The 17,011-nt window shown below is 37.7% G+C and overlaps 1 protein-coding gene across 2 annotated transcripts in view; it reads right to left on the reverse strand.

Moving 5' to 3' along the window:
* Positions 1–17,011, reverse strand: part of LOC112049412 (max dimerization protein 1-like) — a 365,006-nt gene that overhangs the window by 15,275 nt on the left and 332,720 nt on the right. For both annotated transcript variants that reach the window (XM_052885199.1, XM_052885198.1), the window contains exon 5: positions 13,922–14,150. In XM_052885199.1, coding sequence (XP_052741159.1) covers positions 13,922–14,150 — 229 coding nt within the window. The remainder of the gene's footprint in view (positions 1–13,921; positions 14,151–17,011) is intronic.

Here is a 17,011-nt window from a genome sequence, read left to right on the forward strand (position 1 = left end):
TCTTTTTATTATATTTTACACTACCCTCCGTTTCAGTACTAAGGGTAACCTATAGAATCTAATTTGCCTTCCAATTTCAACGGAATTGAATCTCCTCACGCGTCAAATGTCTCATGAGATTCGGATTTTAGCGAGATTACACTCTGATTTTTTTCATTTCCCATCGATGTCAGTAATCAGTAATAATAATAATTAAGTTTTGAATAATAACAGGCGCTACTTGGCATTTGAATCTTAAAACCTCTTTTAAACCTTAAGGTTGCCTTTTTTGTAGGATACCACACTTATATCATGTACTATTAATGTTTCTGGCAACCACGGAGCATACATCTAACACTTTTATTTATAACTAGCTGACGCCGCGTCGTTTTACCCGCGTGGTTCCCGTTCCCGTAGGAATAGAGGGATAATATATAGCCTATAGCCTTCCTCGATAAATGGACTATCTAACACAGAAAGAATTTTTCAAATCGGACCAGTAGTTCCTGAGATTAGCGCGTTCAATCAAACAAACACACAAACTCTTCAGCTTTATAATATTAGTATAGATTGTACCTGCGTAGACAACCGTAATTTTGATACAACTTACTTACGGGGTCTATGGGGTCTATTTTAATTGAACAGTGCACCGTATTTTAAAGGCCACGGTTGACAATTACCATTAGATGTGATGAGAGTTATGCTACCTCTATCGTAATCATCAACCTAGATTGTCTACTATAGGGCCAGACTTTTTGACGGCCTTCGTGGCGCAGTGGTATGCGCGGTGGACTTACAAGACGGAGGTCCTGGGTTCGATCCCCGGCTGGGCAGGTTGAGATTTTCTTAATTTGTCCAGGTCTGGCTGGTGGGAGGCTTCGGCTGTGGCTAGTTACCACCCTACCGACAAAGACGTACCGCCAAGCGATTTAGCGTTCCGGTACGATGCCGTGTAGAAACCGAAACGGGTATGGATTTTCATCCTCCTCCTAACAAGTTAGCCCGCTTGCATCATCACTTACCATCAGGTGAGATTGTTGTCAAGGGCTAACTTGTAAAGAAAATAAAACTAAAAAAAGACTCCATCTTTTTAATAGAGGGTATAACGGCTTAGACCCACCACGCTTTTTCAGTACGGCTTAAGGGATGTAAATATTCGACTTTGCTCCGGAACTAATGGCTTACCTCACTGTCCGAGATTTGAGATGTATCACCATCAACATCCCAACTCGAAAATTCTTACTAAGAAAAGAAAAGCTAGATATTTCACAGCTGACCCAAGACTTGAATCCAGAACTTCGTGATCCAAAGCTAAATTGGGACTTGTTTACTTTGTATCGGGGTTTAAAAACTAAATATAAAATGAAATCAACTCTATGAGTCTTAAATATGTATTAGATACTTGAACTACGTACTCATAAAAAAAATGAAGCAAGGTACATATACTTTTACGTCCTTATTTCCATTTTTTTTGAAGATGCACAGTTTACGGCTTTTATCAGCGAAATTTTGCGCCTAAAAATGGATATTATGCAAAGTGCTGGCTCATCGCAAAACTTAAGAACTTTGACCTTTTTTAAATAGCTTTCATACGTAGGTAGCCACATAGAAATAGTTAGGTTACCTTTCTAAACAAAACAGCATGTATCGAACTTTACTTTGCATATGTAGTGTATCTATATAGAGAACTATGTCTCTTTTTAGCAGACTCCGCTTTGTCACTTTTTTTTTCATAGAAAATTAAATACTATTACTATTTATACTGCTAAAACTTAACTCTTTTAAGTTTTAGCAGACTCAAAAGTGATTACAAAAATAAGAAAACTAATGTCGAACGAAGTTTATGATTCACAATATTTGTCAGGACAACTTAAATAACAAATCAAACTGTAACCAAAATAAAACCCTAGAATGGCAGAGAATGACCTTGAGTGAAGTCAAGCACTTGTGAACGATGTGTGTAGGGTTAAAGGATCCTTTGACTGTTAACCAACACTCCCCTTTTTTACTCAAGTCACTCTTCCCGCCTATCCAAAGTAACCCATAAAGAATTACACAACAAGAGATGTGGACGGCTCGAACGCCACGAGCACGCCACGGTCGGGGATAGTACTACTACGTGTTTTTTGGTTCCGCCAGAGAGTATTGCTGTATCGGTGCGAAACGGTTAACGTATCGTAAAGGATGTCTTTTCTATCAGAGTCTATAATAATCCAACGATAACAAAGCGATATTTTCGTAAATATCGCTCAGATCGGGCCCTGACTTTACAGAATGCAGGGGCAGAAGCTACCGAAGAGTGCGCCGTAACCTCAACACTGTATCTGTAGCAACCCAACTCTACGCGTTAATTAAACTTTGATAGTGGCGAAGTAATTAGAACACCCCCCCTTTAGGCTTCCCCCCAACTTCCCTGATAACAGCGAAACACGGAAGGCTTATCAACACCCACCGCAATATATAAGCGGGATAATCTTTATGCTTTTCGTGAACACTGTATCGCTAAAAGCAGAACAGGGATTTTTCGCTCCCGTTGGTAATTGCATTGTTAATCAGTTACAGTGCGGTGAAACTGTTGAGGCGCCATTTTTTCAATATGGCGGCGGTAGCAAAGATGGATTCGCAAAGAGCATGTCAAAATCTATCATCATTATCATCATAATCAACCTATATTCGCCTCACTGCTGAGCTCGAGTCTTCTCTCAGAATTAGAGGGGTTAGGCAAATAGTCCACCACGCTGGCCCAATGCGGATTGGCAGGCTTCACACACTCAGAGAGTTAAGAAAATTCTCTGGTATGCAGGTTTCCTCACGATGTTTTTCCTTTCACCGTTTGAGACATGTGACATTTAATTTCTTAAAATGCACACAACTGAAAAGTTGGAGGTGCATGCACCGGACCGGGTTCGAACCCACAACATCCGGAATCGGATGCAGAGGTCATATCCACTGGGCTACCACGGCTATCAGTGAGTAACACAGGCTAAATAATTCCTATATTCCCACATCCGATAGTATGTAACTAACCTCAAAGCTTGACCCAGAATTCGAACCTAGGAGCTCAGGATCCGTTGCCGCATAGGCTAATAACTGCACCAACGAAACAGTTAACAAAGCAGTCTTTATATTAACCCAACAGGCTGAATTTGTAATAATTTTTGTTCTAAAGCCTCTATTTCGAAGACAATTTTCGCTTTTAAGCTAAAGACTTTGAAGAACGACCGACTCAACGCTTTTAGGTTAATTGGCGAGGCACAGGCGCCTTTCGCGACTCGCTTTCGACTCGTGATTTATACCTACAATAAAAACCTTTAACGCGTCGTAAAACACACGTTTGTTTGTTGTAGACGGAGGCATACTTTCGTTATATTTTTGACAATGATATATGAAACCTAAGAATGGATATATTTTTAAATGCTATAAGAATTAGCGCTTCTACTCACGCCTGATAAGCGAAGATGGCGTGCTTAGAAGGGTGTTTATTAGTCTTGACTTAGATACCTACTTATGTTGTAGTTCTTAGGGAAAACAGAAAGAGTAGATGAATCAAAACGTTGTATGCGTTTAAGGGATGTTGACTACATAAGGGAGCAGAGTGCATGATTAGACCAGAATGGCGTCTTGCCAGTTGGACATATATGGTCAAATTAATAGTAAATAGAATGTGGCGTTACATCGCGAATGTATGGGAATTATAGATCCGATAGATTCACCTGGACCTTAACAACTCGTAGATAACAAGTGTCATTCTAATATATTTTTTACCTGACTGCAAGAAGGTTTATTTGTTTGAAGTTTTTGCGATTGTAGAAAGAAACGACGTGCCTGTATATGGCTACAGGCCCAGGTCACGTTTCACTTTTTCGGACCTCTCAAGTATCCGTTAACTAAAAGAAACCTGGACAAAGTTCAATTGAAAAGTGATTCGACGCAAAAATGTTCAAGAGTAGATGGAACTCTTAAAGTTTCTAGTTTTCGCGTTTCAAAATCGACAGAAGAAGTAGCAGTCGTGCAGGCTGTACATCTTTGGATGTTAAATATCAACGATTTTTCCTATATAATAAGTTATGTTCATAAAATGGAAAACTCAATTTCCCTTTATGGCCCTTTCGCGAAATATACCAAATTAGACGCTTCCTTTGCTTCTTTTATTCACAAACAGATTGCCAGTGACGTGTACACATACGAACATACAAGGTTATTAAGTAACCGTGATTGTTGGGCCTATGTGCGACGAGCGAGGAAAATGAGGAAAGCGTACGTTTAAAGCTTTTACTTAGATTGCCCTTTTATAGAAAGTGTAGGACAAACCTTTAAAGGTAAATTGGAACTGCCTCTGTAGTTCTGTCGTTAGCCTATGTGGTTACCGATCACAAGGTCTGGGTTCCTTGAAATACTTTTTCTTAATAATACTATTCTTTCTTAATGAAAATTTTTAGTAAAAATATTAGGTTCCAGGGCCGTATTAGTGATACGGGGTCCCGGATTACAGGGGCCCCTTACGTGTAAAAGCACAATTAAGTAAAATGTAATCCATAATCTGCATAAAGACTTTCACTTCAAGAATGACAAAAATAAAAAAAAAATCTTTGTTCCTGGGTATTGGAAACATCCTGAGGTTACTTTCATATTTATTTTAAGCAAGCATATTTGTTTCCTTTTTGAGAAATTTTTACCCTTTACTGGCCCCCCCAAATAATTTTGATACAGGACAACCTAGGTTCCAAGACATTTAAAAAGACCTTAAGTAAAAATGGTCACCCTGGAGTTTGGTACAGGCTTTACGTGCTCTCTTTCTCTCTTTATTTCGTAACCCGACCCAGAATTCAAACCCAGGACCTCTGGTTCCCTAACTGTATCGGCTACATACACGAGTAACGAGACAGTTATGTCGCGTAACTCGATATAACGATTGATTCGACCGTTTTTGGGCGTCTATTTGCGCGATCGGTTCGTAACTTGGTTAGCGCGACGGAAAATGTAATTACTACCCCAAAATGCAGTTAGCGTATAACTGCGTTATAATCTATTTGTGGATAATTATCGATTTTGAAATTTTCCGTACTCCGGTTACTAGTTAAATTAATTATTGTAACGAATATTAGCTTTGTTTACATTTGCGGCTTGTGGGCGGAGGTTCCGTTCGCGTATTACGTTACGTAACAAATGTGTAAACAAATTACTGCCGAATGTTATAAATGCGAGAGTTTACATTTAACTATTTAATTGATTTACTAATGAATGATTCATTTATTTTGAGCAAAAACAGCGATGAATTCTATCAAGCCAAAAGCTCTTTTTTATTTACTTCGATACTACTTCTGTATTTTTAGGAGAGATTGATTCTACGCTATCGTAAATCAATTCGCCTTGTGGATTTTCCGCGGAATAAAACAAAAAAAATAAATATTTCTTTGTATATTTATTTATTTTAATACAGTTTACAAAGTGAAATAAACTACCGATTTTTTTTCGTCTCTCATTTATTTATTACTTCTTTTTTTTTAATTTTTAACAATATAAGTATAAAATACAAAAAAATATTATGAATGGGGATGATGACTAGGTTTAGATACGAATGAATAATAGGGAAATGTTGGGAAAACGGGAGAAGTTACTCCATTTTTACATGAATACTACTGTAAGGGCTGGAAAGAAAGGCTTTAAAGAGGTCTAAGGTCGGACGAAGTCGCGGGCATCCGCTAGTTGTAAATAAAATGAAATCGAATTGTCAAAATAAAAAACTAAAAATTCATTTGGAAATGCAAGTGTTCCTGAGGGTTATTAATATAATTTTCATAACACCACCGGCGGCTGAAACTGTTAAAAGATGAGAGATTTCGTTTTCAAAAAAACGAATCACAAGGGTGGGGGTTATTGCATTGTATTTAAGCATTTTGAGCGACGACAGCGCGGATGCGGGTGTAAAAAGAAATATTTGCATATCAATTGCATGGGGAGCGGAGTGCTCTTTGGTTTTGATACACTTTTTATATCGGAGATTTTGAATTTTCGTGCGGTGGCAAATTATGGTTATTAAACCTTGATGTGAAAGAGGGTGTTATAGTCAATCAAGTCCGTTTGGTTTAAGAGACCAAGCGTTATGTGTATAACCTGCTGATTATACACATAAAGCCGGATTTATATTTGTCTGACGTGACGTGTCGTGACTCATCAGAACAGAATGGACAATATAGTGTCATCTACATACTATAAGATATACACCGTAAGTACCGGATGACATTTGTAATTTGTATCATAGTATGTGGATGACATTTTGTCAATTAATTTTGTTTTTATTTTGATGGTTTGTTAATAAAAACCAAAATAGGCCAGCAGTTCAATCAACTGTTGTCGCCACGTTGCAACGCCGCCGCCGCATTTTAATTTACATGTTTTTGATTAGTAGATTATTAGGTTAATTATAAAATATTAAATATAAATGTATTGTATAAGTAAAATAACAATATTAATAAGATTAATATAGACTAAAAACACTTGAGTCAAATTGGCAGCACCGTCTAGTGCACTTGACAGCTTGCAGTATCGCTATTGGTTCCCGCCAAAAGCGCTGAGTCGCGATTGGCTGCCGCCAAAAGTGAATGTTGATAAAAAGAAGTATGGTGGGAGGGCGCGACGGAGACGGTCGGGACCTCCGATAATTTAGTTAGTTGAGTGTCGACTGTCGTCGAGTATACGTGTTCAAGTAAAAGTATTTCATAGTTAAACTAAAGAAGTTAGGTTGTGAAAGTGTTGTTTATAGTGTATAGTGTATCCGAAATATATAATTAAGTCAATTAAATGTAGTGATGAGTGGCTAAGGATACTGTGAAGTAATGTTGATATGGTTAAATGTTTAAATAATATAATTCTGTTTCTAAAGTGCTAGTTTTATTGAGAGTGCGATAACATCAGAAGTGGTATAAAGAACTTGTGCCCGCATAGTGAACAAAGATAATGACGTAGTTTAAAACTACCCTAAATCAGGCCAAATGTTTTTCATTTCTTTGTTATTCTAGTATGAGAGAGCACTTTTCATAAAAAAGAGGGTAACAAATTAATTGAGTATAGTACGCCGATGAGTTTTACATTACGATATTGGTAAATTCGAATGATAATAGTGTGTGAATCGTGATTTTAAGTTTAAAGTAAACCAATGAGTTTTACATTACGGTATTATTAAATTCGAATGATAATAGTGTGTGAATCGTGATTTTAAGTTTAAAGTAAACCAATGAGTTTTACATTACGGTATTATTAAATTCGAATGATAATAGTGTGTGAATCGTGATTTTAAGTTTAAAGTAAACCAATGAGTTTTACATTACGGTATTATTAAATTCGAATGATAATAGTGTGTGAATCGTGATTTTAAGTTTAAAGTAAACCAATGAGTTTTACATTACGGTATTATTAAATTCGAATGATAATAGTGTGTGAATCGTGATTTTAAGTTTAAAGTAAACCAATGAGTTTTACATTATGGTATTATTAAATTCGAATGATAATAGTGTGTGAATCGTGATTTTAAGTTTAAAGTAAACCAATGAGTTTTACATTACGATATTGGTAAATTCGAATGTTAATAGTGTGTAAATCGTGATTTTCTATCAAGTTCTAAGTATTGACGGAAACAGTTTAGAAATTGTGTTACACGGTATTCTCGTTGAAACTTTGCGTTTTAATATTATGACATGTTGCTGTATAGATTTCGTGTTAATTTAATTGCGACTTATTTTGAAATTTGATGAAAATAATTTTAATTGCAACTACCTTCAGTCAATTCTTACCGGTTTTTCTTGTGGTAACTAAGTTGGTCTTAAAACCGTAAAATGATTTTGACAATTTAATAGCAGACAGCGTCGTTGAGTTAATGTGATGTCTGTAATCAAAGTGTTTTATTACTTGTATGCCTAAACGCGTGTAACTAGGGTTGAAATTTTAATTCATTTAATATCGGAGTATAATCGTGCAAAGGTGATCTTATTGGCTTAGTATAGAAGAAATGATGAACGTGTTGATCAGTTAACGTGTGCAAATGTTATTTGACAAGTAATTCGTCGTTTGCGAGTAGAGTAATTTTAATTTAAAATCGCGATGGTTTGAACGGTGTGCGATAGTATGCCAGATCGGTGTTCGTTATCGATAAATTCAGGATAAATATTGAGTTGCGTGGCGTACGGCATTACGAAGTTAGATTGTGTCTCTTACATCTCGTTTAATTCAGTAGTAGTATACTTTGGCAACTTGGTGTTACTTGGGTCTACTGTAAGTAGACTAATTTTGCGTGACCGATGGGACAAATGTGGTAGTGACCTCTAGTGTATAATTTATGTACGGCTTAACAAATCCTGTTTCTTGTATGGGATTGTTTAATATTTCGTTCGAATTTGACAATACAAAACTTTTCATTTGGTAAAGTAAAATTTTAATTTAAGTTTGACGGCGTTTAAGTAACATGTCAGATAGGCTTAACTTTGCGGCTTGTTCAGCTTCTCTAGTATGCTAACATATTAGAGATTGTGATTAGTGCGTAGCAAAGAGTTAAAGCTTTTCACATTGAAGGTTTTTGAGCCAAAAATAATCATTGACTAGAATAGAGAACAAGTGACATAGAATGTAGATAAGTATTAGTTTCATGACATTGTGAAAATCAATTTCGATGTTGCGTTTATTTAGTTTTGATTTGAAATGAAAACTGTAATTTACCAAGTGTGATAATGAAACTGATGTTTCGGAACAATTAAAGTAATTTTTATTGACTCATTTGCTAAACATTGGTCACGGGGATGTGTTTATATTGTCACAGAGATGACAATTAGTGTTTGATCATTTAAGTCACAGCGTTGAGTTACGTGTGTGTGGGTGCACAATGTGTCTAAAATATTTGGTTTGCATTAATTAAATGCACAGAAATTTCAGTGTTGTTTAGTTACTTATTTTCTGTGTTGAGGAGTTTCAATAATTATGTAACAAAATATTTCTCGTAAACCGTTTTTAAGATACATTTGTTAGATGTGAAGATGTTACTTAGAATTTGTTTGAGTTACTTAAACAAATTGATCACACACCATGGCTGTATGGTAACAGGACATGTTTTAGTGTTTGTCGTTACTATTAATTTCTTCAGAGTGGTTCAGGAAACAATAGGCTAGCTGACTTAGCTGCAGTGTAGCTAAGACTTGAGTCTTTGAAGAAGACTATTGTTGTATGTCGGTCTTGTTAGAGTTACAAAGTTTGGGTAAAGTGAAGTATAATTCGCTAAGAGGTGATGACGATATAGTCAGTAATGTGAAAGCTGTCTATAATTGCCGTGAAAGCCATGAACGTTGTGTATGTTATTTCAGTAATGACAAACAGTTTGTTTAACTTTGTAGACTTTTATCTTGAGATATTAGAGAACGTTTAATTTAAAGTTTGGTATGATGTAGTATGTGAGTCACTTAGAGAGCGATAAAGATTGGCTTGAGGAAGCAGGTAGTCGTTGTGAATTTTGGTTACCGTATTGAAGTAGACTCATGAGTGTGAGTTGCTAGATGGAGGCAGCGTTTTGTGAGTTTTGGTTACCGGATTGAAGTAATCTTATGAGTGTGAGACGCTGTATGAAAGCAACGTTTTATGAATTGTGGTTATCGGATTGAAGTAACTTTATGAGTGTGAGTTGCTGGATGGAGGCAACGTTTTGTGAATTTCGGTTACCGGATTGAAGTAACCTTATAAGTGTGAGTTGCTGGTTGGAGGCAACGTTTTGTGAATTTTGGTTACCGGATTGAAGTAACCTTATAAGTGTGAGTTGCTGGATGGAGGCAACGTTTTGTGAATTTTGGTTACCAGATTGAAGTAACCTTATAAGTGTGAGTTGTTGGATGGAGGCAACGTTTTGTGAATTTTGGTTATCGGATTGAAGTAACCTTATAAGTGTGAGTTGCTGGATGGAGGCAACGTTTTGTGAATTTTGGTTACCGGATTGAAGTAACCTTATAAGTGTGAGTTGCTGGATGTAGGCAACGTTTTGTGAATTTTGGTTACCGGATTGAAGTACCCTTATAAGTGTGAGTTGCTGGATGGAGGCAACGTTTTGTGAATTTTGGTTACCGGATTGAAGTAACCTTATAAGTGTGAGTTGCTGGATGTAGGCAACGTTTTGTGAATTTTGGTTACCGGATTGAAGTAACCTTATTAGTGTGTGTTGCTGGATGGAGGCAACATTTTGTAAATTCGGGTTACCGAATTGAAGTAACCCTACTGCCATCTGTGTTTGACTCCCTGCCATACGATAGTTAATACTGCTTTCCATCTAATAGTATCAGCGTTATATTTGATGGCCACTGGTGTTGTCAGATGATGCTGAATTGTACTTGCTCTGATAGATTAATATTTTCAACATGGGTTTTATCTTCACTTATCTTCTTAATGTCTAGTGCATTATGCTTCGAACTTGTATGCCTGTACTTGGACGACACTTTGTAACGGTATTTATCCGTGTAAAATAAATACGTTACAATTAAAAGTTAATATTTATAGCGAGATGCAACTAGGGTTGGCCAAAGGCATCGCCTAGGGGAAGCTATGATATTAACAACTGACCGTTGATGGAACAGTTTATAATAAGCCTAAGGTTCAGGTATACAATATTAGATTTTCGTTAATCCCGTTCTTAAATTATTTCAGTGTTTTGAAAAGTATTGGTGAAGTTGACCTCTAGTTGCTGGCCGTTGATGGAATAGTAGATTGGGGGCCACTTCCTTTGTTAAATTGATTTGAGTGTTTGAAAAGTTTTGGTGGAGTGGACCTCCGGTTGCTGGCCGTTGATGGAATAGTAGATTGGGGGCCACTCTCAGAAATTATGCGATCATCAAAAGAATTTGTGAATATGACGTTCTAATATGTTGTATTGTTCTCAGCAACTGCACCAGACACAAACGCTATCCAGGGACGGATGCGTCACCAGGACGGCCGAGTGTTGTCGCCACGTTGCAACGCCGCCGCCGCATTTTAATTTACATGTTTTTGATTAGTAGATTATTAGGTTAATTATAAAATATTAAATATAAATGTATTGTATAAGTAAAATAACAATATTAATAAGATTAATATAGACTAAAAACACTTGAGTCAAATTGGCAGCACCGTCTAGTGCACTTGACAGCTTGCAGTATCGCTATTGGTTCCCGCCAAAAGCGCTGAGTCGCGATTGGCTGCCGCCAAAAGTGAATGTTGATAAAAAGAAGTATGGTGGGAGGGCGCGACGGAGACGGTCGGGACCTCCGATAATTTAGTTAGTTGAGTGTCGACTGTCGTCGAGTATACGTGTTCAAGTAAAAGTATTTCATAGTTAAACTAAAGAAGTTAGGTTGTGAAAGTGTTGTTTATAGTCTATAGTGTATAGTGTATCCGAAATATATAATTAAGTCAATTAAATGTAGTGATGAGTGGCTAAGGATACTGTGAAGTAATGTTGATATGGTTAAATGTTTAAATAATATAATTCTGTTTCTAAAGTGCTAGTTTTATTGAGAGTGCGATAACACAACTCATTGACATATCAAATGTACATTATAGAGGAAAAAGAAACATGAATTTTACATGGTGATAATTTTACAACGCCCAACGCAACCGGCAGTTAATCTCAACAGTTTACCGCCAACTATTTCAACCCCCCACTGAACCGTATTTACTGTGTCCAATATAAGAGCGTAGGAAGTTTTTCGGTTTGTCCGTGCGTCTGACAGTTAAATTGCGAAAGTTAATGCATAAATAAAAGGCAACAATACAGCCTCCGACAAAAGCCCGACGCCCTTTGGATTAAAGGCTGTATAAAGGCTGTATAACACGAGTGTAATTTTCAGGATAGTGAAAGTTTCTTTATACAAAGGTCGGTAGCTATTGCATTCCAATTTTGTTTATTTTTATTTATTTATTATTTATTTAAAACAGAACACCAACAGGTAACAATAAAATCTTACAATAAAATATAAAGAAATACATAATTTACGGCAATTATTGCAGACTCACTTATTGGTTGTCACAGTATGCACTAAGGATAAGGCCTAGTTCGCAGTTACGGCTTTTGATAACATATTCTGAGCATAATGCTTTTTTTTATTTTAGCCCTTGACTGCAGTTTCACCTGTAAGTGATGATGCAACCTAAGATGGAAGCGGACTAACTTGTTAGGTGTTGGTTGAAAATCCACATTTAATTCGGTTTCTATACGACATCGTACCGGAACGTTACATCGCTTAGCGGTACGTCTTTGCCGGTAGGGTGGTAAGCAGCCAGACCTGGACCGATTAAGAAAACCTCAATCGGTCTTGCCGGTGATCGAAACCAGGAACTCCGTCTTGTAAATCCACCGCGTATATAACGAAGCCACGAATGCTCGAGGCCGTCAAACGTAGGAGTTGTTCTTAGAGAATCTGAGGTCCAGATCTTGGTAATTTTATAAAAGGTGAAAGTTCGTCATCATGCATATTGTCTACAATGTCGAGTTGTATGTTCAGGAAGTGTAAAAACTATGTATACACGCTCAGTGTTGAAGCCTACTATTCGGATCACTTTTTGCGATGATTTTGTAGGGACGTAACCAATCTATAGTATAAAATTATCATTGGTCACTTTACGTCTCTTTATTCTATGATAAGTGTTTAAACTAAACGCTGACCTCACAATGCGTTGTATAATTATTGCGTAATTCTCGAAACTATTATCCAATTAGCTTGCGCAAGTGACCGTCGGCAAGTCGCTAAGCCGACAGAACAATCGGGGCCATTTGGGCCCCGTTCATTATGCCCCGGAATACTATTCACGGTGCAAACAATACCCAGACAATACGCGGCTTAGGGGGGAAGGGTTTAGTTGTCTAAACAATTGCGCTGATAAAGCAACGGTAGCGAAGAATTGTAAATGGATGGGTGACCGCCTTGATCCGAATACAAGCCGAGATATAGTCTAGTGAAACTAGAAGCTGTTGATCTAGATTCTAGACATATTGTGAGCGCATACAATTTGCATTACATTCACCAGCATTTGTAACAGTGGATATTCTGGTCCTTTGGCCGACGCATGCCACGTGAGGGTGCAGTGAGTAGCCGTGGTGCAAAGAAACTTATGCATCTCACACGAGATAAGTTGAGAACAGTAGTTGGCCTAGTAACAGGTCACTAAACAAACACCTTTCAATTCTAGGTATGACCGACAGTCTTCTGTGCAGAGCCTGCATGGAGGAAAACGAGACACCGCTACACGTTATGCTCAGTTGCAGAGGCGTAACGGAACAACGAGCAACCTACATTGGTTCCTCAGCGACACTCCATGAGGCTATCGGCGACCTGGGCGGCCTGCTAAGCTTCTGGAGAGAGCTCGGCTGGATGGAATAAATCCAGCGGGAACCTACACCGAGGGACCCTCGCATAACGGGAAATCACATGGCTAGGCATGGTGAGGTCCACCAGGCTACATCCAAATGCGTTGGCGTTTTTATGTGCTATCTTGCAGGTATTGGTTAAAGAGCAGATGCCACATGCATGTACTGTAAGAATGTAGATGATGCGATGCACACCATCTTCCACTGCGTAAAGTGAGAACATGAAAGACGAGAAGTTTCTGCAAAGGTGGGCGACATTAGTGTACAAAATTTGATATCTAAAATGCTGGAATCTGATAAAAATTGGAATGTGATCAGTAATTTCCTTGAGGATATTATTAAGGAAAAGGAGGAAAGACGAGGAAAATAACAAGAACTTAAGACAGACAAAAATGTTACCGTGTTATAGGTTGAAAGGCGGGTACACGGCTAACAGGGCGACAGGAGGGGTTTTTTTTAGCCGGTAGGAGTCCGGTACTACACTTTAGGGTGTCCATGAGGATTTCCCCTCCTGAGGAAGAAAAAAAAAAAAAAGGCTACATCCAAATCTGTATAGAGGCGAGCAGTAGCACTCACCACTCTCGGAGACGGAGGACGGCGAGCGCTCGGCCGTGGACACGCCGGACGAGGACTCGAGCGACGACAGCGAGTCGGTGCGCGTGGCGGGCGCGTGTACCGCGCTCTCGGCCAGCGCGCGTGCGTTGCGCGCGGCCCGCAGCTGCGCCAGTCGCCGCCGCAGGAAGCGCTGCTCGCGCGCCAGCTGCTCCCGGTGCCCCGAGTGCCGCTTCTCTCGCTCCTCCAAGCTCTGCGGACAACCGTCTCTGTCATTACCATCTGACAAAAAACGCCTTCTTGTTACCGTCTGGCGTATTCACTAATTTGGTCTTTATTAATTATTTTAACCTATTAAAATAAACATCAAAATAATAATAATAATAAAATTAATAATAAAATCTTTATTGACCAAAAATAGATACAAAAAACCATAACATTGCCTGTGGTCTCCACACTAGATTGATCTGTATCGTGGAGACCAGGTAGGATTTTCTAATGCTTTCCGTTGGACTAGGACTAATTACAAAAAGAAATACATTACAACAAAAAGGAAAGTAAAGTAAAACAGTAAGCAGAAACGTTAGATATGTGTACACAATTATTTTAGCTTGTGTACACCTATCTAACGTTTCTGCAATTAACGGAGATATCCACGAAGGGTTGAGAAAAATGAAAATATTAAGTTTGGTGAGTCTATACTGATATCTATAAATAGGGATGATAACAACAGTTTTTTTAATTGTATATAAATTAAGTGTATACTAATAGCAAAGCAATTTTGTAAAAGTAACAGGTTATCTGCGATCATACTTTCTATACTTTACTTTTTATACTTTCGGAGCTACAGGGATTTAAAGGGTCAGATTTGCGGCGTTGCCGCGGATCGCTCCATACAAAATGGCACGATTTAGTGACGTCGTTGGCTCGCTGATCGTTAGGTTTGTATGGACGTTCAAACAAAATTACTAATATCGTTGTTATTTGTGCGTTTATGTTTATAGTTCATTTATTGAAAAATGTCACATTTAATGTAAGGAAGCTAAAACTGTATGAATTTTCATCTAATTACGATAAAAAAAAATTAATACATTTTGAAATTTTATAATCTTATTTATTTTGCAAATATTCAGACAATCTTTGCTTTTTATGTATAAATCAGTTACGTCATCAACCCATATTCGGCTCACTGCTGAGCTCGAGTCTCCTCTCAGAATGAGAGGGGTTAGGCCAATAGTCCACCACGCTGGCCCAATGCGAATTGGCAGACTTCACACACGCAGAGAATTAAGATAATTCTCTGGTATGCAGGTTTCCTCACGATGTTTTCCTTCACCGATTGAGACACGTGATATTTAATTTATTAAAATGCACACAACTGAAAAATTGGAGGTGCATGCCCCGACCGGATTCGAACCCACACCCTCCGGAATCAGAGGCAGAGGTCATATCCACTGGGCTATCACGGCTTTATATAAATCAGTTAACATTGACCTTATTTATCCGAATGTATCATAAAAATCAATATATTCAAACCTAGTCATCATCCTCATTAGAATAGGTGCCAAAGACTATACAGGCAAGCTAATTCACTAACTTTGGTAGTTGTTAGTTGACTTATACGAAATTCAGATTCTATGTAACAAATGTCATCCGGTGCCTGACAACCCTTTGTGGATAATATCATACAGTAGGTAGAGAAAATTAATAATAATTAAGTTTTTTACGCAATCATGAGAGATACAAAATTTAAAGCATAAATATTAATTAATTTAAATCGGATATAATTAATATCAAAATATTTGTACGATAAACTGCAGCATTACTTGCTTTACACTGTATTTGAAACCGATGCTACGTGTAATTAAACACGAAAATTGAAACCCCTATGTTACTGGCCAAGTTCCGAACGTGTGCAGAGTTCCAATAACCCGGGAATAGTATGCACGAAAGTAGTTTGCTCAAACGTGGTTGGGCAGAATTGGTCGAATACTAATAAAGCTAAGAGCCGTGATAGCCCAGTGGATATGACCTCTGCCTCCGATTCCGGAGGGTGTGGGTTCGAATCCGGTCCGGGGCATGCACCTCCAACTTTCCTGTTGTGTGCATTTTAAGAAATTAAATATCATGTGTCTCAATCGGTGAAGGAAAACATCGTGAGGAAACCTGCACTCCAGAGAATTATCTTAATTCTCTGCGTTTGTGAAGTCTGCCAATCCGCATTGGGCCAGCGTGGTGGACTATTGGCCTTACCCCCCTCATTCTGAGAGGAGACTCGAGCTCAGCAGTGAGCCGAATATGGGTTGATGACGATGACGACGACGACTAATAAAGCTTGAATTGTATTTATTGAAGGCTTTTACCTTCATACAAAAAGTAGAATCAATTATAAAAAAAATAATATTATTGCATATTCGAAATATTGGTCACTAGCGGAAGCCCGCGACTTCGTCCGCTCTTAGACCTCTTTAATCTGGCCCTATCACAAAACTACCTTCCTGCCGAATTTCAGCTTTGTACAGCGTTTTTCGAGATTTCATGATGAATACCTTTCGCATTTATATGATAAGATATGATTGTTCTGATTATGACTTTAAAAGAGCAGTCACTTGTATCTAACAATAAAAAAGTAAAGTAAAAGTAAGTAAAGTATATAAAATAAATGTAAATGTAACATTTAAAGAAATAATATGTGAGATAAAAATTACAGTTGAAATTTATGTATATTTTATATTTATACATGTAGTATACATAAATATACTATATATATTTTTTTTTGTTGCACTATCCCGAATTTAATTACGTTAATTCCTTTATCCAAAGATTGGTAGATATTGCTATAAGCAATAAGACCGCCTTTGCACTTACTGGTTATCTATGTTTTCTTTTGTTATTTTTTATTGTTTTTGTTTTGTGCAATGAAGTATAAATAAATAAAATAATATAAATTTAGTTTGGTTTGTGGGTAGTATTGAATTCGTCCATAATTCCCGCTTGGACCGTAGCGGGCACATAATCAATCCGGTTATTAAAGCCTACCGCGGTTGCCTTTAGCCTTTATGACTGCGCTCAAATCGAAATCGGAAATGTTCATTAAACTTTGTACGGGTTGCT

Source organism: Bicyclus anynana, chromosome 13 (genome assembly GCF_947172395.1).
Source record: "Bicyclus anynana chromosome 13, ilBicAnyn1.1, whole genome shotgun sequence".
Taxonomy (NCBI): Eukaryota; Metazoa; Arthropoda; class Insecta; order Lepidoptera; family Nymphalidae; genus Bicyclus; species Bicyclus anynana.